We start from the raw sequence: 23,425 nt of genomic DNA on the forward strand, positions 1-23,425 counted from the left end.
AAGAACAATGAAAAAGCAATCAGGTTCTTAAAAGAGAATTTTAATTAAAGAAAAAGTAAAAGAATCACCTCTGTAAAATCAGGATGGTAAATACCTTACAGGGTAATCAGATTCAAAACCTAGAGAATCCCTCTAGGCAAAACCTTAAGTTACAAAAAGACACAAAAACAGGAATCTACATTCCATCCAGCACAGCTTATTTTATCAGCCATTTAAACAAAACAGAATCTAACGCATCTCTAACTAGATTACTTACTGACTCTTCACAGGAGTTCTGACCTGCATTCCTGCTCTGGTCCCGGCAAAAGCATCACACAGACAGAGAGAACCTTTGTTTCTTCCCCCCAGCTTTGAAAGTATCTTGTCTCCTCATTGGTCATTTTGGTCAGGTGCCAGCGAGGTTATCCTAGCTTCTTAACCCTTTACAGGTGAAAGGGTTTTTCCTCTGGCCAGGAGGAATTTAAAGGTGTTTACCCTTCCCTTTATATTTATGACCTCCCATGGACACCATCTGCACAGCCATGAGTTCGTCTCCAGCACACTTGGGCTCCTGCCTGGCCCTTGCCCTCAACCAGGAGGATGGACAAGAACAACCTGTGCCCCTGACTCCCAGGCAGTTGGTATCTACAATCATCTCCAAATCAGTGTCACTTCCTTCCAGACTGTAATTCGCCATTCCGTACGTATGACCTGCAGTCTTTGTCCCTAGATGTGTGACGTTGTGATTGGCCATATTAACCCGTGCTGTTGATTATGCCCAGCTGTCCAACCAATCCAGATTGCTCCATGTAGGGGTTTGGTCCTTGTCACTATTTACCGCCTCACCCCAAGCCTTACGTCATCTGGAAACTCTCTGAGCAATGATTGGTTTTCTTCCAAATCATTAATAAAAATATTAGATAGTGTTGGGCCAAAAACCAGTCCCCGGGGATTCCACTAGAAACACCCCCACTTGTTGGTTATTCCCCATTAACAGTTATATTTTGAGATCTATCAGTTGGCCAGTTTTTACTCCTTTTAATATGTGTTGCACTGATTTTATACAGTGCATGTAGTTTAATCAGAATATTGTGCAGTAATGAGTCAAGTGCCTCACAAAAATCCATGTATAGTAGGTCAACACCAATCCCTTTTTCAGACCCACTTGTAACCTTGTCAAAGAATGATCTCAAGTTTGTCTAACAAGACCTGCTTTCTAGGAAACTATATTGACTGGTATTAATTACATGGTCATATTGATAGTCTCATATCAGCTGTTCAATAATTTTTCCTGGGAGTGATGTCAGACTCACTGACGTATAGTGACCTGGGTTATCCTGTTTACCCTTTTAAAATAATTACACAACTTTAGCTTTCTTTCAGTCCTCTGAAACTTCTCCAATTTTCCAAGACTTACAAAAAATGAATACCATTGATTTGGAGAGCTCCTTGGCCAGCTCTTTTAAAACTCTAGGGTGCAAGTTATCTGATTTTAAAATGGTTAGCTTCAGCAGGTGCTGTTTAACATCTTCCTTTGTTACCGATGAAAAAGCAAGTAAGTGATCGTCGTGTATAATGTGGAGACATCATTCAGCTTGGTTTGAGATACAGACCGGAAATATTTATTGAACACTTCTGCCTTTTCTACATCATTATTGACATTTTTACTGCTCTGTCTCGAAATGGGCCCATACCATTGCTAACACTAGTATTTTTCTGATATATTGTATAAACTTCTTCCTATCTTTAAGCCAATTGGCCACAGATGTTTTGTTGATACTCTGGGTGAGATCTGAGCAGCTTCCCTCGCTGTGGTTCTCAGACATGCAAAGAGAGCTTTAGCCCACAAGCCAGACCCATCCCTGTCCTGGCAGGGGAGACCTGCTGGGGTCGGGAGGGTGTTGCGCTCACCGTTGGCTGAGGTTTATGGCCCTTCCCAGGGCAGAGCGTGGGGCCAGGCTCCTAGGCCGTGGGTATTAGGCCCATGCCCAGGAGACCAGCCCTTGTCTGACCCTCATGCTTTTTCCTACATCCCCTTTCCACTCTCTGCTCTGCACCAATTGCGTCAGGCGCTCTCCAGTCACCACCTCTCCCCTTCACCATCCCCCGTCCCTCAGGTCTCCACCCAGCTCGTCCCTCTCCAGGGTATTTCAGTGCTTGCTGGGCTCCCCACCCCTCTGATAAAGCCCAGGCCCTACCTTACTGCATCAGGAGAGATCTGCACTGCAGGTGGTCTCGGTGGTACACAGGGGTGCAGGGCAGGAGCTCACCAGCAGCCCATCACATTCCTCCCCTGCTGACTGGCAGCTGCTGCAGCCAATGGAAAGCTCAGGCTGATTGTGATGTCAGGGCAGTGCACTGGGAGGTTACAAACTCTTGATGTGCCACTCGTACAGTCATCGAGGTGAAGGCCAGGAGGGACCTTTAGTTCACAAAATCTGACCCCCTCTCTAGCCCAGGCCATTCCCTGCCTGGAGCCCAGGGACTTGTCCGGCAAAAGCATCATCCAGGAAGGCACCAGGCCGGATGGGAAGCCAGCCAGTTGGCAGTGCCCGTGGCTAATCACCCGCACTGTTAATTTGTGCCTCGTTTCTCATTAGAATTAGTCTGGCTTCAGCTTCCAGCCCTTGGCTCTGGTTCTGCCTGGCTCCACTAGACTAAAGAGCCCGTTAGCACCCACTGTGTTCTCCCTGAAGGTCCTGACACACTCCAGGCAAGTCACATCTCGAGCTTCATCTCGAAAAGCTAAACAGATGGATCTCTGTAAGTCTCTCGTGGCAAGCCGTTAGCGCTGGCCCTCAGTCATTTCTGGGGCTCTTTTTTGTCCCATCTCCAATTTTTCTACATCCCTAGAGAGGATCCTCCTTTCAGGACATGCCTTTCAGTTCCTTGTGGGCGTCACCCTCGCTATTAACCCTTTCGCTGCTGACGTGTGTTACTGTTTTTATTTATTATCCAGACATTGCCCGACTTGTGCAGAACCCCTGACATAGACGTGCTCCATCGGGTCACACAGGACACCTAGTCCTGAGCCCCCAGAGACACTGAACATGCTCGAATGCCCTGCTGAAATTCACAGCACCCAAACCCAGGTTGTTGTATGAACTAATAGGTTCTGTGTTGGTCGGTTTGTGGAGCTGGAAATTATTGTTCTGAGCCTAGATCATCTGTCCTGTGTTTCTAGCGCACCTGTCTCCTTGGGGTGGAGCCGCGAGGTCAGCCACTGCTGGGCTGGGTTGGTGAGTGCCAACACGCACCGCTCCAGGACGCTCCCAGAGTCCCCCCGGCACGGACAAGGTGCTGTTCCGAGGGCGCTGGCGCTGCCTACTGGAGTCCCAGGTGAGCTCGGATGGGCACTGCCAGACACCCAGCACACACGGCGCTGATAGGGCGTGGGGAGGCTGACGTCCCTTGTGTGAGGCTCCTAGAATGAGCGGGGGAGGGAATCGCTTCTATTGGACCCGTTTCTGTAGGTGAGAGGGACAGAGCTCTGCCTCAGGCCTGCTGAAGAGATCTGTGAAAGCTGCTCTCTCTCACCTACAGCCGTGGGTCCAATAAAAGCTATTCCCTCCCCCACCTTGTCTCGCTAACGTCCTGGGACCGACATGGCTACCCCCCTAGAACGGGCTGTTCCTCTTTGTAACCTCTCCATGAGTGGTTTCAAAGCTGTTTAGATTCCAGCAGCCGTTCCTCCCAAGAGCACAGTTGCTAGGAGCCAGGGGGCATTTTGGGACAGTCTCCCTTGGACGGGGTGACACAAAGCGAGTCAGCCCAGGGGACAGAGCAGAGAAGGGGTGGAGAGCACTTAGGTTAAAGGAAAAGAGAAACAGGAAAGGATGCTAGCAAGCAGCCATCGGTCCTGTGGGGGTCCGAGCTCTCAGGATCGGCCCCTGCAGCGCTCTCCCTCCCTCCCGGCTGACAATGTCATCGCTAACGGCTGTCCAGGAGATAGGGGAGCTCAGACAGCCTCTCCCACCCAATCTGACTGCCTCATGGAAGGAATTATTATTGCCAGACGGGTGACCAGTGGATGGCCTATGGGTCTAAGGTCAGGGGAAGACCTCTCCCCTCCCCCTGTATTCTTAACCCCACATTGAAGGAGTGAACCGGGTTCCAAGGTGCCAGGGTACTGGAACATGGAAATGGATGGATACAGTCAGTCCTCTCATCGCCAGTATCTGTGTTGTACGAGGTCCCGTGTGAAAGGTATCGGAGGTGACATGGGAGGCAAAGGGAAAAGCTAACCAGCAGAGATGGACGAGAAGACCTGGGAGAGCAATGAAGAGACCAGGGAGGGTTATTTCTTAGCAGCACCATGGAGGAGGGTTCCGTGTCCCCAGCCAATATATAGTGTTGGATTGGGCCCATGATCCGTGGGGCCCATGTGCTGGCCCCAGCATCCCGACCCCAGGGATCTACACAGCCCACCGGTTCCCCTCTTCCCCTCCATCTGATTCTCCCTGTCACTCATGACCCAGTCGGCATTGTCTAGGGTTAGGGTCTGTGCGCCTCACCGGGAGCCCCTCGCCCAGAGCGGTGCCAGGGGATGGGACAATGGCACAGCGGCTCTGTCTCGAGCCAGTGAAGTGCGCTCGGCAGCTGGCAGATTGTAGAGTTCAGCCTGGCAGACAACGGGGGTTGCGTCCACTTCCTTCCTGTGGCTGCACCAGGCGTGGGATGAAGGGGCATAGCTCAGACTGGGAACAGGTAAATGGATGCAGCAAACTAAAGCCCTACAACGTGACTGGAGGAACTGTTTTATTTAAGGTGGACAATCGTCCCAAGTGCATCAGTGAGGAAGACATCAGGTTGATTCCCAGCCATCCAAACAGGACATTTACCCTCTAGTATTCATCACCTTCCTCTTCCTCTTCTTCTCCATCCACACTGTCTGTCCCCACCTCCTCGTAATCCTTCTCCAGGGCAGCCATGTCCTCCCGGGCCTCTGAGAACTCCCCCTCCTCCATGCCCTCTCCCACGTACCAGTGCACGAAGGCCCGCTTGGCATACATCAGGTCAAACTTGTGGTCCAGCCGAGCCCAGGCCTCGGCAATGGCCGTGGTGTTGCTCAGCATGCACACGGCCCGCTGCACCTTGGCCAGGTCGCCGCCGGGAACCACCGTCGGGGGCTGGTAGTTGATGCCAACCTTGAAGCCAGTTGGGCACCAGTCTACGAACTGGATGCTGCGCTTGGTTTTGATGGTGGCAATGGCAGCGTTGACATCTTTGGGCACCACGTCCCCGCGGTACAAGAGGCAGCAGGCCATGTATTTCCCGTGGCGGGGGTCACACTTCACCATCTGGTTGGCTGGCTCAAAGCAAGCGTTTGTGATCTCAGCCACAGAGAGCTGCTCATGGTAGGCCTTCTCTGCAGAGATGACGGGGGCGTAGGTGGCCAGCGGGAAGTGAATGCGGGGGTAGGGCACCAGGTTGGTCTGGAACTCTGTCAGATCCACATTGAGGGCACCATCGAATCGGAGGGAGGCGGTGATGGAGGACACAATCTGACCTATTAGCCGGTTGAGGTTGGTGTAGGTGGGGCGCTCGATGTCCAGGTTCCTGCGGCAGATGTCATAGATGGCCTCGTTGTCGACCATGAAGGCGCAGTCCGAGTGCTCCAGGGTGGTGTGGGTCGTCAGGATGGAGTTGTAGGGCTCCACCACCGCGGTGGAGATCTGAGGCGCTGGGTAGATGGAGAACTCCAGCTTGGACTTCTTGCCATAGTCAACGGAGAGACGCTCCATCAGCAGGGAAGTGAATCCGGAGCCGGTGCCGCCCCCGAAGCTGTGGAAGATGAGGAAGCCCTGGAGCCCCGTGCACTGGTCGGCCTGCGGGGATCCAGGAAAGAGAGAGGGCTCAGCCTGGGAAAGGGGCAGGCAGCCGGGAGTGAGATGTGTGTCCCAGCTCGGCTCTCCCAGGCCGTGTAGCAGAGCAGCCTGTATCACTCAGCACCCTGCCAGGGGCTCAGTCGTCCCATCCCTTGTGCAGTAGGGCCCCAGGATTTCACAGCTGTGCTGTGAGATGACAGGAGGGCTCCGGAGGACTTTCAGTGCTCAGGAGCCCGTGGGGGAAGGTGGAAGTGTTCCAGCAGAAAGAGATTTATGGAAAATGTGTCAGCTTCCAGGACCCCCGTACTGATTCGCTGTCACCCACTCTCTGTCTTTCACCCCTTGCCTGTCTTTATCCTGACTCCTGAAAGCCCCCTACACACACACCCAACTCACCTTCTGCTCCCAGAGCCCTATTACTAATCCTCGCTTTAGTCTCCTTCTCACCATGCCGGGCCCGGGGCTTCTCTCTGCCATAACCACTCACCTCCCGGCTCACCGAGGAGCATGCTGGTGTGAGCTCTGGTGGCACCAGCATGGCTTCAGCATTGGATGCGCAGTCACACCAGCACCACTGAAAGCAAGAAGAGGCTGGAGGCACAGAGCCTGTCCACCGGCTCCTTTCCCTGTGTGGATGGAGAACCCATCCCCTCTCATCGTCCCCCGTCCCAGGCTCTGCCATCCTGGGCCTCCCAGGCCAGAGCCTGTCCTGGAGGTGCACTTCTCTGCCTCTTCCCTGAGAGCAGTTTGGGGTCCGCTGCCCCGGGCGTGAAGGGACCTGTTCTAGCTCCCTGGGAAGGGGTGAGACAGCTCCAGCCAGTGCCCGAGACAGCTTGAATTCACGGCACACACTTGGGCACCGAGTTCCCCTGCACCCTGAGGGCATGGACAGAACCCAGATGAAGGCTGCATAAGCAGGTCACATAAACACCACCCTATACCGGAAACCTACTGACCGCTATTCCTACCTGCATGCCTCCAGCTTTCACCCTGACCACACCACACGATCCATCGTCTACAGCCAAGCTCTGCGATACAACCGCATTTGCTCCAACCCCTCAGAAAGAGACAAACACCTACAAGATCTCTATCAAGCATTCTTACAACTACAATACCCACCTGCGGAAGTGAAGAAACAGATTGATAGAGCCAGAAGAATTCCCAGAAGTTACCTACTACAGGACAGGCCTAACAAAGAAAATAACAGAACACCACTAGCCGTCACCTTCAGCCCCCAACTAAAACCCCTCCAACACATTATCAAGGATCTACAACCAATCCTGAAGGATGACCCAACACTCTCACAAATCTTGGGAGACAGGCCAGTCCTTGCCTACAGACAGCCCCCCAACCTGAAGCAAATACTTACCAACAACCACATACCACACAGCAGAACCACTAGCCCAGGAACCTATCCTTGCAACAAAGCCCGTTGCCAACTGTGCCCACATATCTATTCAGGGGACACCATCACAGGGCCTAATAACATCAGCCACACTATCAGAGGCTCGTTCACCTGCACATCTACCAATGTGATATATGCCATCATGTGCCAGCAATGCCCCTCTGCCATGTACATTGGTCAAACTGGACAGTCTCTACGTAAAAGAATAAATGGACACAAATCAGATGTCAAGAATTATAACATTCATAAACCAGTCGGAGAATACTTCAATCTCTCTGGTCACGCGATTACAGACATGAAAGTTGCGATATTACAACAGAAAAACTTCAAATCCAGACTCCAGCGAGAAACTGCTGAATTGGAATTCATTTGCAAATTGGATACAATTAACTTAGGCTTGAATAGAGACTGGGAGTGGCTAAGTCATTATGCAAGGTAACCTATTTCCCCTTGTTTTTTCCTACCCCGCCCCCCCAGATGTAAACCCTGGATTTGTGCTGGAAATGGCTCACCTTGATTATCATACACATTGTAAGGAGAGTGATCACCTTAGATAAGCTATTACCAGCAGGAGAGTGGGGTGGGGGGAGAGAAAACCTTTTGCAGTGGTAAACACCCATTTTTTCATGGTTTGTGTGTATAAAAAGATCTTCTGTACTTTCCACAGTATGCATCCGATGAAGTGAGCTGTAGCTCACGAAAGCTTATGCTCAAATAAATTGGTTAGTCTCTAAGGTGCAACAAGTCCTCCTTTTCTATTAGCAGGTCACTGTGACCCTGAGGGCTGCGCCTAGCTGCCGTACAATGGTGTGGATTCTAGCCATCCTCGTATTCCAGACTGAGGTGTGGCCTGGGCAGGCAGTTGCAGGTCTCAGCCTTGCAGCCTTCCAGCTAGATCCAAGCAGAGAGGCCATTCACCTTTCAGTGGATCCCTGCATGCTGGGCCCTGCAGACTCCGCAGTCCAGCTGCATGTTGGCCACCACTGCTCTTGCCCCAGGCTGACGGAGGAAGCTGGTGATGCCCAGCGAATGTGTGGGCAGCAGAAGCTGATTTTGCTCTGTGACGAAGTGGGACTGTTCTTAATGTTTCCTCTGAATAGTGTGGGGGTGCCTCAGTTTCCCCTAGGCAGTTCTTAAGTATCTAGGGGGTGGAGTAAGGGTGTATGATCATTGCAGAGCCCTAGAGGGCATGTGTGTGCAGGAGTCTGGATGCAGAGAATGGCCAACACCCTGTTTCCTGGCAACTGATGGCCTGGGCCCTTCCCCCCCTGCAAGGTGAGAGCTGAAGGGTTGGAGAACAAAGGGATCAGGTGACTGTCACGGAGTCCCCGGTGATGCTCTGGAACTGCTCCCCATGAAGCCAGTCAGGACTCTGGGGCAGTCGCCTTTCTGTGAGCAGCCTGTCTTCAGGACACACAGCTCACCCGGCTTCCCCCTTCCTGGGTCTGACCTCGGAGCATTCAGCATCCTCTGCCCCTCCGTGCGCTTCCCCCCAGCGAGTCCGCCCAGGCGGGGCTCCTGGGGAAGCCAGAGGGTCCTGCACCCCAACTTCGCAGTCAGACGTGACTCTCAGCCAGCCAGTAAAACAGAAGGTTTATTAGACGACAGGAACATGGTCTAAAACAGAGCTTGCAGGTGCAGAGAACGGGACCCCTCAGCTGGGTCCATTTTGGGGGGCAGTGAGCCAGACAACCACGTCTGCACTTCACTCCATGTCCCAGCCAGCCCCAAACTGAAAACCCCCTCCAGCCCCTCCTCCTCTGGGCTTTGTTCCTTTCCCGGGCCAGGTGGTCACCTGATTCCTTTGTTCTCCAACCCTTCAGCTCTCACCTTGCAGGGGGGGAAGGGCCCAGGCCATCAGTTGCCAGGAAACAGGGCGTTGGCCATTCTCTGTGTCCAGACTCCTCCATGCCCTCTAGGGCTCTGCAATGATCATACACCCTTACTCCACCCCCTAGATACTTAAGAACTGCCTAGGGGAAACTGAGGCACCCCCACACTATTCAGAGGAAACATTAAGAACAGTCCCACTTCGTCACAGTGACCACCTGGCCCGGGAAAGGAACAAAGCCCAGAGGAGGAGGGGCTGGAGGGGGTTTTCAGTTTGGGGCTGACTGGGACATGGAGTGAAGTGCAGACGTGGTTGTCTGGCTCACTGCCCCCCAAAATGGACCCAGCTCAGGGGTCCCGTTCTCTGCACCTGCAAGCTCTGTTTTAGACCATGTTCCTGTCGTCTAATAAACCTTCTGTTTTACTGGCTGGCTGAGAGTCACGTCTGACTGCGAAGTTGGGGTGCAGGACCCTCTGGCTTCCCCAGGAGCCCCGCCTGAGCGGACTCGCTGGGGGAAGCGCACGGAGGGGCAGAGGATGCTGAATGCTCCGAGGTCAGACCCAGGAAGGTGGAAGCTGTGTGAGCTGTGTGTCCTGAAGACAGGCTGCTCACAGAAAGGCAACTGCCCCAGAGTCCTGACTGGCTTCATGGGGAGCAGTTCCAGAGCATCGCCCAGGGACTCCGTGACATGCTCCCTCACCATCCAACCACCACTCAGCATTATCTCCACCTGGAATCCGAGAGCTTCCCAGAACCCTGCCTGCCCTAGCGTCTTTACCAGCTTCCGGATCCTGTCCAGCACCAGGTCGATGATCTCCTTCCCAATGGTGTAGTGCCCGCGGGCATAGTTATTGGCAGCATCTTCCTTGCCGGTGATGAGCTGCTCTGGATGGAAGAGCTGGCGGTAAGTGCCGGTCCGAACCTCGTCTGGAATTCACAGCACAGCCCGGTTAGCGCCCGCCCCACCTGGAGGAACCTTGGTGCCCATGCACACCTGAGCAGGGCTGCATGGATTAGCGAGTGAGAGATGAAGGGCTCACGTAGCTTTGTTCCCAGCAGCTGTTCCTGTGACACTGACCAGCCCATGGACCCTGACGTTCCCGCCCTAGATGTTTGTTGCCCCTGCCGGCCCCACAGAGGGCTCATAAACCTGCTCTGTGCTATCTGATTCCAGAGGGTGGCCCAAAGAGTCAGAGCCGGGATGCAGAGCCTTTCACACCAGACCAGTGGGGCTGGGTGGCTCAGTTTATTGTGACTGGTGCGTGCAAACGCCGAGGCAGGCCGTGCTCACACAGGGATCACTAGGTCCCCAGCCCCATCCCTCCCCCCGGCGCTCAGCACTCACCAATCACTGTGGGTTCCAGGTCCACAAAGACGGCTCTGGGGACGTGCTTCCCGGCGCCCGTCTCGCTGAAGAAGGTGTTGAAGGAGTCGTCCCCTCCCCCAATGGTCTTGTCGCTGGGCATCTGCCCGTCCGGCTGGATGCCATGCTCCAGACAGTACAGCTCCCAGCAGGCATTGCCGATCTGCACGCCGGCCTGGCCGACGTGGACGGAAATGCACTCGCGCTGGGGGCGAAGAACAAGGAACCGTCGTGGGACAGGGGCCCAGCCGCTGTCTGTGGGGCATGTCGTGCAAGGACAGGACCCGCTGCAGACAGTCTCTGGGCGTGAGGGATCCCGAGACCAGGGAGAGCCACCTACCATCCCCGCCCACCTCAAACTGGGCTCGGGGGGGCAGGGAGAAATTGGCCAGCTGCTTGTGCATCAGAAAACCAGATTTGTTCACTGGCCTCTCCCCGGTTCTGGTGCTGCTTCCTCCAAGTTGCTAGCTGCAGCCCGGAGTTATCTTTCCTCTCCATCCCTCTGCTTCCCTGCCGAGCACTGCTGTCCTGCCTCTCGGCCCGGCTCAGGGCTTTGCTTCCTCACGTTCGCCCCACATCTGGCCTCTCCCGCTGCATTCCCCTACAATCGCCCCTTCCCATCATCTGCACAGATCCAGCCCCCGTCACCTCTCCCCTCCTCCTCTCTGGCCTCCCTCCATCTCTCTGGCCCCTCTCTCCCAGCTCACCTCCCTTCCCTGGCTGCCCCTCTCCTTCCCCAGCCAGAGTCAGGCTGCCTACCCTCCACACAGCCCCACTCGCCTCCGTCTCAGCCTCCTTCCAGCCTTCACCTGCCCCCCTCCCACTGCGCGGCCCCAGCTTGTTCTGTCTCCTTTGCCCACTCCTGAATTTGTGCTGTCTGCACCCCCTTCCCCCTCCCAGCCAGCAACAGCTGCTGGACAAACGCCCGCCAAGCACCGTCCCACTCCTGTGACGCCTCTGAGCTCTGGAGTCTGCTCTGCTCTGGGGCTGCTCCGCGTGCTTCTGCCCACATGGATCACCTTTAGGAGCAGGGACCAATCCCCCCGTACAGCTCTCTTACGTCTAAACCCTCCCAGGGCACCACAGGAACCAGGGAGCTCAGGAGACCCTGCTCCTCCCTAGCCTGGGACTGCCCCCCACTCGCGCTGGGGGGACGGGCAGCCCCAGTCCCAGGCGGGACTCACCATGCTGCAGAGGTTCTTCGATCCGACAGCAAAGGGCTCGGAGGACGAAGGCTGGGAACGGGGGGGGGCTCCAAGCTGCACCTTTTATAGTAACCGGGAGGGAGGGTTTGTTGTTAGTAACAGCTGCGATGGGGTGGCTGTGCTGGGCGCTGCTCATCACGCTGCCCTTTGCTGAGCTGTCTCTGGGTTACAGCTCCTTGCCACACACAGCAAGGGCCTCATAGGGCCTTGGTTACACCAAACAAATCAGTAACTGGGCCTGGCTCCTCCCTGCCACTGCCCGGGGGTCTCATGCTGGCCCCAGCGCAGCGCCGAGCTGCATGTCTCTGCAGAGCACAGGTCTCAGGGGCACAGGAACGCAGGCATCACCAGAGGGATCAGGCCTCAGGTCCTTCGAGCTCCGTCTCCTCTCTGGGACAGTGCCCGGCCCCAGATGCTGCAGAGGAAGGTGTAAGAACTAAGCAGCAGCAGAGGTGGGATAATCTGCCCCTCACCCACACCCACACATTAGGTCTCATCCTGGTCTCTAATAGTTCGAGGTTGGCTGAAGCCCTGCATCCAGAGGGACCAGAGCCCTGCCACAGTCTGTTCTAACAACCTCGGAGGGTCCTGTTTTCCAGAGAAATGTCCAGTCCCTTTTTCCATTTTGTTAAATTATTGGCCTCAGTGGCTTCCTGTGGCAATGAGTTCCACCGGCTAATTAGACAATATGAAAAATATTTTTGTTTCATCAGTTTTGAATTTCCCACCTTTCAATTGCATCCATTGTCCCCTTTTTCTTGTTCTATGAGATGGGAGAACAGACCCTCCTTCTCTCCCTTTTCTCAACCAGTCAGTATTTTATAGACTTCTGTCACCTCCCTCTTTTCCATCTCTATAGGTTCTGTTTAGGGGTTGGGGTGCAGGAGGGTAGTCTGGGCTGGGACCGAGGGGTTAGAGGGTGGGAGGGGGATCTGGGCTGGGGCAGGGGGTTGGGGCACGGCAGGGGGTCAGGGGTGCAGGCTCCAGGCGGCGCTTACCTCATGCAGCTCCCAGAAGCAGTGGCATGTCCCCCCTCCGGCTCCTACATGGCGACATGGCCAAGCAGCTCTGCACGCTGCCCTGTCCGCAGGCATCGCTCCTGCAGCTCTTATTGGCCACGGTTCCTGGCCAATGGGAACTGCGGGGGCAGCGTGCAGAACCCCCTGGCTGCCCCTATGTGTAGGAGCCGGAGTTAGGACATGCTGCTGCTTCCAGGAGCTGCGCAGAGCCATGGCACGCACGGAGCGGGGTAAGCCCCAAACCCTGCTCCCCTGCTGGAGCCATGGAGGGGCACAAGCCCTGGACCTTGCTCCCTGGTGGGAACTTGAGGGCCAGATTAAAATGTCTGAAGAGCCAGATGCGGTCCCCGGGCCGTAGTTTGCCAACCCCTGAGCTAGAGGCTGGATGAGATTCTGGAGAATTGCAGCATCTTCAGCAGGGCGCTGGTGTGGCACACCCCAGGCTCTGGCTGTTCCCGAGCCCTGGCCCTAGGAGCGAGGTCGGCCTATCTCTGGGGCCCATTCACAACTCGGCCTCTCTGGGACTCACTAAGGGGGCAGCTGCCCGCTAGGAACAAGACCGAGACACCCTCCAAACTCATCTCACATGGTGGCCGCCGCACAGCCACCGGGTGGAAAGGACTTTGTCACGTGGCCAGCGTCTCTCCCAGTTCTCAGCACTGGAGCTAGATCCGACTGCGGGGAGCAGATGAGTTCCCCCTTCTCATAAATGTGTTAGTCTCTAAGGTGCCCTAGTCCTCCTTTGCTTTTTGTGGATACAGACTAACACGGCTGCTCCTCTGAAAAGTGTTCAGCAGCTGTGTCAAGTTCCCAGCGTCCTTGTTACACGCTACGGGGATGGGAACAAACCACAGAACAGTGGCAAGGGACTCGGACTCCCCTCCCCCATCAGCACAGTGTGTACCGGGATGCCCCTCACAGCTGGGCACTGGTGATTGCATGGGGCGGGGCGTCACTTGGCAGCCCTGCAAAGGCTCCTTGTCTAGTCTAGTCGCCCGTCGCACCACGGAGAACCCATTTCCAGAGCCCGGTCTGTGCCGATCGCGCTCCGCCCAGCCGCACGACAGCTAGTGACAGGCAATGACTGGAGACTGTGCCGTCACCCAGGCCACAGTTCACCCCGGGCAGCAGGCCAGCTAAAGGCCTCTGCTCCCCTGAGCACCGAAGCGCTCTGCCCAGGAGGAGCTGCACAAGGTGACCAAGTCAGGGAAGGAGAGTAACAAAAAAATACCCAGGTTGCTACAAGTCTGGGGCCTTCTTGGCCATCCCAGGTGGGCAGGGCTCGGCCTTGTTTGCACAGCAATTCCCTCAGCGTGCCGTGACTATGGAGACGTGGCCTGTGAAGGGGAAGGAGTTATTCCTGCCTGAGTTCAGGCAGGTGGGGCAGGCTCTGGGTGCTGCCCAAAGGCTGGGCAGTGCTCTAGGGTCGGCGACATCCCCCCAGGACCCAGTGGCCCAGTAGTCAGCATCAGCAGCCTCCCCGGGTACGACTGAGGCCTGCAGTCCTGCTGGGCGGGGAGCAGCAGGGTGGCGGAGGAGTCCCCACCGGCCAGGAGCCGTGCCTGGGAAGGAGAACGGCAGCACTCAGTGGGATGTCCTGGGCTGCGCTGGAGGCCCAGAAGGCAGAGACCCCGAACAAAGGCCTGTCTGTCTGTGCACCTCTCCCGGTGCCGAACAAACGGCCAGTGCTCAGGACCCCCGCTGTCGCTGAAGCCCAGCGGGCGTGCCCAGGAGCAGGGGCTCCGCAGGTAAGAACAAATGCAGCAGCATGGTCAGGAAAGGGCACACACCGGAGGCATGGCAGTGGGTGTCTGTGCTGCGGGAGCTCCCAGGGGCCCGTCAGGAGCAGGCTCCATTGTGCTGGGCACTGCCAACACCCTCCAGTACCCTTGACTCAGGCACATTCTGGGTGCCCCCCACAGAGGTTCAGCCAGGTCGGATGCCACGTCCCTGCGGTGTGCTGGCAGGGGCTGCCCCAGCCTGGGGACACCCTGGTGCCCAGAGTTCATCCCCTGTGTCCCCTCTGGAGGAGAAGGGCCATGGCGCCTTGCATGGGGCTGGAGCACCCTCTTGTGGTGGTAAGTGGCACCGTGACAGGCTGGAATCTGCAGTGGGGCTGTAGCCGTGTGGGTCCCAGGATATTAGCAAGACAAGGCGGGCGAGGGAATATCTTTTATTGGACCAGCTTCTGCTGGTGAGAGAGACATGCTGTCAAGTCACACAGAGCTCATCTGCAGAGCTCACGAGAGCCCTGGGCAAGCTGGAACGCTGGTCTCTCTCCCCAGCAGCAGCTGGTGGCTCACCCGCCTTGCCACATGAGGCTGGAGGGCAGCTCTGGAGTCAGCAGGTCCCATGGTGCCTGAGCAGGGGTCCCTGTAACGGTAATAAAGGGAAACACAGAGGAAGAAACATCTCGCTCAGCCCTGGGAGGTTACTATTGCATTTCTCTCCCTCTCGCTACAGGGGTGAGCCACTCTCAGCTCCGGCGCTGAGGAGCTTCTAAAGAACTGGGCCTGGCTTCTGGACCCTTCCTGGAGACGAAACAGCTGCAGGGTTGTCCGGCCATGGCTGGTTCAAGGCTCACAGGAGGTAGGTCGAGTACCCACCAGGCCTGGCACTGGACAGCAAGTGTCTAGTTATTGCCGATTCTCCAGTAACTTGACAGCATGGATGGATGGACAAATGTGTCCAGGAAGTCCCTAAAGCGCCTCCCTCAGGCCTGTTCTTGTCTCACTTTTGTGGCCAGGATGGCTGAATGTAATTCAAGGGAACAAGTGCGTGATTCCTTCTGGGCTGCTCAGCTGCTGGTGCAGAATCATAGACATCTAACTGGTCCCTGTGGCTAGACTGAGCCCAGCGCCCCTGGACTAGAGCAGGGGAGCCCAACCCAGCCAGTTAAAGAGGGCGGGGTGGCACCAGAACCTATAAAGGGCTGCTCAGGGGCAGCTGGGAAGGAAAGACTGAGACAGGCTGAGCCTGGGGAGGGAAAGCCACGCTGGAGTGGAGCTAGCTCCTGTGGTGAGTCCCTAGAGCAGGGGGCCAAGGGCTCAGGGAAACAGCCCTGCAGCTGCAGCTCCAGGAAGGAGCTCAAGTTGCAGTGGGGGAGGTTTAGATTGGATATTAGGAAAAACTTTTTCACTAGGAGGGTGGTGAAACACTGGAATGTGTTACCTAGGGAGGTGGTAGAATCTCCTTCCTTAGAAGTTTTTAAGGTCAGGCTTGACAAAGCCCTGGCTGGGATGATTTAATTGGGTATGGGTCCTGCTTTGAGCAGGGGGTTGGACTAGATGACCTCCTGAGGTCCCTTCCAACCCTGATATTCTATGATCCTATGATTCTATGAACAGTCGGTCAGGGGGTAGCCAGGAGGAATCCCAAAAGAACAGCCCCCCCCCCCCCCCCCCGATGCAGAGAGAGAGTCACCATGGGGCCTCCCAGCGGGGAAATAGGGGGAACCCCCTCCAAAGGGGAACGCCTGGCGTCGGGCCCCTCCGACCCGCTCGAGGGGACCAACGTGACCGGAGCTGCTATCACTGTGGCCAGAGAGGCCACGTACGGACCCAGTGCCCCGGGCTCAGGGACAAACTGAGCAGACCCAACCTACCCAGGGTTAACCAGGTAGGGACCCAGCTGGACGAGGGGCAGACGACCCAGGCAAGGGGGGCTACCAGTTTACCACCTGTGCAGGAGGGAAGAGTACCCCAGGCCAGCTCCACCAGAGGGCTGGAGGCTCTGGACTCAGGGTGCTCGGTTTACAGGGTGGGCGCGGGGCTGTCCCTCCGGAGAGAGTGCCTTGTTCCCCTGGAGGTGAATGGGAGGAAGATCAATGGATACTGGGATACGGGCGCGGAGGTGACGCTGGCCCGGCCCGAGGTGGTGGCCCCAGATCGGGTGGTGCCCAACACCTACCTGACCCTGACAGGGGTGGGCGGGACCCCATTTAAGGTGCCCGTGGCAAGGGTACACCTGAAATGGGGAGCCAAGGAGGGCCCCAAGGATGTTGGGGTGCACCACCATTTGCCCACTGAAGTTTTGATGGGGGGAGAGCTAGAGGACTGGCCAAGCAATCCCCAGACCGCCCTGGTTGTGACCCGTAGCCAGAGCCGGCGAGCAGCACTGCACCCTGACCTTGGGCAGGGTACCACACCGGAGGTGCAGGACCCTACCCTGGTGGGGAGGGAGCGCCGAGGGGCACGGCTCAGAGAGGCTGAGGCCTCAGACCTGGCCACTGAGGGGGAACCGGGCCCCATCCCTTCCCCAGCCGCTGAGTTCCAGGCCGAGTTGAGGAAAGATCCCTCCTTGCAGAAGCTCAGGGACCTGGCTGACCTCAGTGTGGGACAGACCATGAGGAGAGGCTGCCAAGAGAGGTTCCTGTGGGAGAAGGGGTTCCTGTACCGAGAATGGAAATACATTCTGGTGGTGGTAGATTTTGCCACCCGCTACCCCGAGGCAGTGCCCTTAGCTTCCATTGAAGCAGACACCGTGGCCGACGCGCTCCTGACCATTTTCAGCCGAGTGGGGTTCCCCAAGGAAGTCTTGACAGACCAAGGCTCCAACTTCATGTCGGCCCTGCTCCGGTGCTTGTGGGAGAAATGTGGGGTCCAGCACGACTGGGCCTCAGCTTATCACCCCCAGTCCAACGGGCTGGTGGAGAGGTTTAACGGGACGCTAAAGATGATGCTGAAAACCTTTATGCACCAGCACCCGCAGGATTGGGACAAGTACTTACCTCACCTGCTCGCGTACAGGGAGGTGCCCCAGGAGTCTACCGGATTTTCGCCTTTCGAACTGTTATATGGCAGGAGGGTGAGGGGCCCCCTGGACCTGATGAGAGACGAATGGGAGGGGAAGGCCACTCCCGATGGAGAGTCAGTGGTGGAGTATGTCCTGATCTTCCGAGAGAGACTGGCTGAACTCATGGGCCTGGCCAGGGAGAATCTGGCCAGAGCCCAGAGGAAGCAGAAGGTCTGGTATGACCGCACGGCGCAGGCCCGTGCCTACGCCACCGGGGATCCGGTGATGGTTCTCATCCCCGTGAGAAAGAACAAACTACAGGCCGCCTGGGAGGGCCCTTTCAAGGTTGTCAAGCAGCTCAAGGAGGTAAACTATGTGGTGGAGCTGTCGAACCGGGCGCACCACCGCCGGGTGTACCATGTGAATATGATGAAGCCATATTATGCCAGGGGGAATGTGGTGTTGGCCGTGTGTGGACAGTGGGAGGAGCAGGGAGATGACCCTTTAGTAGATCTGTTCCCTGGGACCAGAGCTGGTTCCCCCCTGGAAACAATTCCCCTCTCGGATCAGCTAACCCCTGCCCAGCAAGCTGAGGTCAGGGGGGTGCTGCATTCGTACCGACAGCTGTTTTCCAACCAGCCTGGAGGCCCTAATCTGACTGTCCACCGGGTGCAGACAGGGTCGCACCCGCCGATAAGATGATCCCCCTTCCGAGTCACAGGGAATACTGCTCAGGACCTGGAAAGAGAGGTCCGGGACATGCTGGCTTTGGGGGTGATCCAGCCATCTGCCAGCCCTTGGGCCTCGCCGGTGTTCCTGTTGTCCAATAAACCTTCTGTTTTACTGGCTGGCTGAGAGTCTCAGTGAATCCCTGGAAGAGGGGTGCAGGGCCTGGACTCCCCCATACTCCGTGACACTCTCATTCTGTTTGTGATCCACTGTGACCCCCAGGTCCTTTTCAGCAGTGCGACCACTGAGCCAGTTAGTCCCCAGTTTGTACTTGTGCATCTGAGTTTTCCTCCCTACGTGTGGTACTTTGCACTCATCTTTATTGAATTGTGTCTTGTGATTTCAGACCAGTTCTGCAATTGTCAAGGTCGCTCTGGATTCTAATCCTGCCTCCAAAGTGCTTGTGACCTCTCCCAGCTTGGTGTCATCTGCACATTTCATAAGCATCCTCTCCACTCCATTATCCACGTCATGACTGAAAATATGGAATAGTGCCAGGCCCAGGACTGACCTCATGAGGCCCGACTAGTTCTTCGCTGCGTGACTGCTCATGTGCATTCCACTCTTGGAGTGTGCTCGTCTCCAGCCCAGTGGCTGGAAATTTGTATCTCAGCGGCTTGAGCACCCTCTGCTGCCACGTGCCACTGCACGCAGGTATAAAGGGCGAAACCATCTGTGATGGGGTACACCAGACCCCCTGAGGCCCCCTGCTGGAGGCCTTGTGGCCCTGCCACACCCTGCCCCCAAAGAGGGCAGTGGAGAGAGTCCTCCAAGCTGCCTAGAGCGGCTGTGTGGCACACAGCCAATCAGGGCCCAGCAGCCAACTATAAGAAGAGCTGCAGCGCCAGGGGGAGTCCAGTTCCTTGCTGGTGCTGAAGGAGTGAGGATGGGGTGTGGCTGGCTGGTGGGCGGAGCTACAGGACCTCGGACAAGGCCATGCTGCCAGAAGCCAAGGAGAGCAAGAAGGAGCCCAGAGCTGGCTGCTGGGTCTCCATCAGGACAAGGCCCTGAGGTAAGAGTGAAGATGCCGTGGGGAAGTGGCCCAGGGAATTAGAGCAGCAGCATGACTTAGATAACAGCAGACAGCTGCTATCTACAGGTCCCTGGGCTTGGACCCGGAGTAGTAGGTGGGCCTGGGTCCCCCCTAACCCCCTGGAGGAAGTGGCCTGTACAGTGAGGCACCCCAGAGAGGCAACTGAACTGGAGTGGCCTAGCTGGAGAGCTGTGGCCAAGAGGGCAAAGACATTGTCTCCCAGGAGGGAACCCTGGGGCACTGCTCTCGTCCGGAGCAGAGACAAACTGAGCGACAGTGTGCAGCCACATGCACTCAGCCAAGGGGGGGCCCCACAGGGTCACCATCCCTGACCCCCTCACTTCCTCCTTACTGCCTGTAATGATTGTTGGAATCTGTTTATCTTGCTTCAGCAAGTTTTCTCAGCATCCAGATGCACAGTTACCTGTTCATAGACTCCTTTTTTGGTGTTTTTGTTTAGTAGGCGTTTGTTTTTTGGCTCGCCAGTTCTGGGGTTCTGTTCCTTGGTACCAAGGAACACCGGGGTCACCGGGCTTCAAGCTCTGCCTTTCATGCTCTAAACCAGGCCCGTGAGTGACCCACACTCTAATTTTCTAACGTGTCTAGGTGAGTCTCACATAGGGATCAATGCCAGATTTGTATGGACTTCAAGCTGAGGACCAAGCACGAGAGAGAGGCCAGGCCGAAGTTTTCTTTGTTGGAGGCTGCTCGTGAGACCGTCTTCAGTCCCAGGGGTACTGAGCACTTCGGCCTGTGTGAGAAGTGCACCTCCAATACTGTCCCGGCACCACTCAGCCTTGCTGGTGCCCAAGAAGGAACACCAGGCTTCCAAGGATGCTGCCAGGAGAGGCAGATCACCGCCCCTAAATCTACCACACAAGGGGGTGAAGGGTCGAGTAGAGCGCAGGCAAAATCGAAGCGCTCCTGCACTCGCTCATCAGGTAAGACAGCACCGGGGCAGGCACTGTCAGACCTGGGCCCAAAGTGGCACCTTCATTGTCTGGAGCACCGTCTTCATCTCTTGTGCATTGGTCAGAGACTATTCCAGGACTGTCCATGCCAGACGCATAGGCAGTGGCCAGGGACTTGTTGAGCTTGTGAGTTCTGGTGTGCCCAGGGGTGCAGGAGATTCCTTCAGTGGTCCCTGTAGACTGCATGGCACCAGCCTCCTCAGTACAGCACCCGGTACCATGTCATCCTCCAGCCTCCCAGAGCTCTCAGCCATCGGTGCCATCGGTGATGGCTTCTCCATTATTCCCCAGACCTTGGTACCAGTCTCCAGCCCTGACAGGTTTGGCCCCTCCGTGGTTGGGAGATGATGATTCTTCTTCTTTGGACTCTTATGTCTCCCAGCCCAGAGTGTGTCTCGCCACCCCATGACGTGTCCATATTTTCATAAGGAATATGGCTTATGATATGAATACGACATAACTGAGATGTACTTTATGCAAGATGGCTCCTGTGAGAGATCATTGGAGAGGTTGTGATTTACTGAATGGGATTATCCAGTGGGTATGTCTGTATCATTTCTGATCTGAAGTTAGGAATATTGATTATGTATCTGTATTTCAACTATGCCACTTTGGGTGATGCCCCCTGCTAACACTTCAGATACAACAATGGAAAAGCCGACAGGGCGGATGGCTCATCAGCGAGGACAATGGATCGTGAAAAGCTTGGCCTTCCTGCGGATGCTCCCTCCTGCCCCTGGCTCATGGATGCTGTGATCCTACAGAGTCAGGTGGTCTTGTCACCTGATCCTAAACATTACCTGGGACTTGTAACTTTCCACTGGAAACGAAGGGGGGGGGGGGGGGTCAAGTTTGGGAAACGAAGGATTCCCGCCTTATGTAAATCCTATTGAAGGGTGGGGAGGAAGGCAAACGGGACTCCTCCATTCCATGGCCTGTCTGCCCAAGAAGACAGACTGCAAAAGGGAAGGCCGGGGAGGGGGGGGTCCAGACTGAGATGGTCCCAGTCTGAAAAGGAATATAACAGTGAACCACAGGAGCTTTGCAACCTGCCTGCAACAGTATCTAGGGGGAGAAATACTGTTTGTCACCAATTTCTTTAGTGCAACTAGCTTAGTTTGCATGTTTGGTTTCATTTGTTTGTTATCTGCTTTGTTCTGTTTGTTACCCTTTTACCACTTAAAATCTGCCTTTTAGAGTTAATAAAACTTGTTTTGTTTGTTGTTAAACCCAGTTTGTCATTTCTAACTGGGGAGGGGGGAAGACGTGTGCACACCTCTCTCCACATAGAGGGAACAGGCGAATTTCGTAATAGATCCGTGGGTCTGCACCCCAAGGGAGGGGACATCTGAGGACTGGAGCAAGTCTCTTAAGCTGAGTCTTCCCAGAGCTGATCTGCAGCTGGGGGTGGCCTTGCCTGGGTCTGAGTTCAAGGAGGTTTTCAGAGCCTGGCTCAGCAAGACAAGTTAATGGGGGCTCAGGCTGGCAGAACAGGTAGACTCGGGGGTATCTCAACACATCAGGTGGCTTCCCAAGGGGTTTGACTCGTCACAACCCCCTCCTAGACCTTACCACTCTGGGTACTAGCGAGATTCTGCTGCCAGCACTGGCATGAAAGATGGCAAGGAAGTCATTGGGGTGCAGTGCCCTTTCAGTGACCCCTCCCATTTCCAGATCCTCCCCATGCCATTCACATTCAGTATCTTCACCTAGACCTGGGGAGTCGTCTCATCCAGCTCCTCCTGATCTGGTGCCGGGCTTGGTACCAAGCAGAAGGAAGAAGTTCAAGAGGACCTAAGGGGCAACTGTCAGAAGAGGCCCAGCCTCACCCCTGTTAGCTTCACCCACCTCCTCCCCACATGAAGCACCTTGCTCTGGAGTGTCTTCACCCCCACAGAGTGACTGCAGAGCTCGCCAGCAGCTCTCCAAAAGGGTTACCTCAGCCTTGGGCATCCAGGTAGAGCTGGGGAGTCTTCTCATAGTCTCACTGATGCTTTGGCCTTGGCTGCTCCATCTTGTGCGTCCCAGACGAGCTCCATCTTGTCTGATTAACTAACTAGGTGATTTTGGAGCCCACCAAGATTCAGTGGCAAACTCCCTCCTCTCTCCCTCTGTCACAGTCACCGGGCGATGCTCTGGAACTACGCCCCATGAAGCCAGGCAGGACTCTGGGGGAGCCTCCTCTCTGGGTGCAGACTGTCTCCAGGGCAAGAAACTCACACTGCTTCCACCTTCCTGGGTCTGACCTCGCATTCAGCCTCCTCTGACCCTCTGTGCGCTTCCCACAGCAAGTCTGCCCAGGTGGGGTCCTGGGGAAGCCAGAGGGACCTGCCCCCCAACTCCGCAGTCAGATGGGACTGTTTCTCCAGGGCCAGCCAGTAAAACAGAAGGTTTATTAGACGACAGGAACATGGTCTAACACAGAGCTTGCAGGTGCAGAGAACAGGACCCCTCAGCTGGGTCTGTCTTGGGGGGGCAGGGAGGCCAGAGCCCCCTCTGGGCCTCCCTCCATTTCCCCAGCCCCTCCTCTCCTTTGTCTCTTTCCCGGGCCAGGAGGCCACCTGATCTTTGTTCTCCAACCCCTCCAGTTGGCACCTTGCAGAGGAGTGAGGATCTTCTCTTTCACCCCTTTGCCTCCGAGCAGGGGGCCTCGGCCTCCCTGGTCCTGTCACTGGGGCTGCGACAGTCCAAAGGGACAAAAACAGGCTCGGAGGAACCTTGGTTCCTGGGCCCCGTGATCTGCGCCTGGCTATGTGGCCAAGGGTCTGGTGCAGCCCTGGAGATGCAGCACGCTCTGAGTCTGGCTCTGGGGGCTGGAGGGGAGCCCACTGGCCTCACGCGGGAAGGTGGCAGGACGCTGAGGACTCTCAGCAAAGCCATGCCCAGTGCTCCCCGAGAGTCTTGGCCTTCTACGTCCCTCGTCCTTTTTGCCCAAGCCCTACAGCAGCGCCCCTCTGCCCTTGTCTTGCCTGGGGTGTAAACGAGGTGCCAGTCCGTGTGGGCTAGCTTGGGCTAACACCTTCCAGCAGTGGGCTTGTCTGTCCATCCGCGTGAGGGAGCCAGTCTGTCCAGATGCCACCCCAACCCCGCCAGTGGAAACCAAAGCACGCCCCCCTCTCCCTTCACCCCTCCCCCAGTTTTCCGTGTGAAATCCTGTCCCTCATTCCTGGCCGGCTGCCAGCACTGCCATTCCAGGCCAACCGGCCCATTAAACCTTGACCTTCTACAGAAGGGTGGAGTTGCCATCAGCCCCCTTCACACCTGTCTGCACCTGGCACTCTCCCCACAAGTGCTCTGCAGGAGGCAGTCACTGTCCCTGCCTTGCAGA

General features: G+C 56.2%; 1 protein-coding gene and 1 long non-coding RNA gene across 4 annotated transcripts; one reads left to right on the plus strand and one right to left on the minus strand.

The window, feature by feature from the left end:
* Positions 1-4,724: 4,724 nt before the first annotated feature.
* On the minus strand, positions 4,725-11,694 carry LOC125644576 (tubulin alpha-1D chain). 3 transcript variants are annotated; one of them, XM_048868723.2, is made up of 5 exons: positions 11,591-11,694; positions 10,389-10,611; positions 9,822-9,970; positions 6,295-6,381; positions 4,725-5,807 (listed from the first exon to the last, which is right to left on the minus strand). In XM_048868723.2, the coding sequence occupies exons 1-5, from the start codon at positions 11,591-11,593 to the stop codon at positions 4,824-4,826; spliced, it is 1,446 nt and encodes a 481-aa protein (XP_048724680.2). In that variant the 5' UTR covers positions 11,594-11,694; the 3' UTR covers positions 4,725-4,823. The 3 variants fall into 3 exon arrangements, with proteins under 3 accessions (XP_048724680.2, XP_048724683.1, XP_048724682.2); XM_048868726.1 differs by lacking the exon at positions 11,591-11,694 and adding an exon at positions 10,747-10,764; XM_048868725.2 differs by lacking the exon at positions 6,295-6,381.
* A 3,322-nt stretch (positions 11,695-15,016) lies between these two features.
* On the plus strand, positions 15,017-21,326 carry LOC142068510 (uncharacterized). Its single transcript, XR_012664317.1, has 3 exons — positions 15,017-15,219; positions 18,440-19,105; positions 19,733-21,326. It is a non-coding gene; the product is annotated as an uncharacterized LOC142068510 (long non-coding RNA).
* The last annotated feature ends 2,099 nt before the right edge of the window (positions 21,327-23,425 follow it).

This window comes from Caretta caretta, chromosome 11 (assembly GCF_965140235.1).
Source record: "Caretta caretta isolate rCarCar2 chromosome 11, rCarCar1.hap1, whole genome shotgun sequence".
Lineage (NCBI taxonomy): Eukaryota > Metazoa > Chordata > Testudines > Cheloniidae > Caretta > Caretta caretta.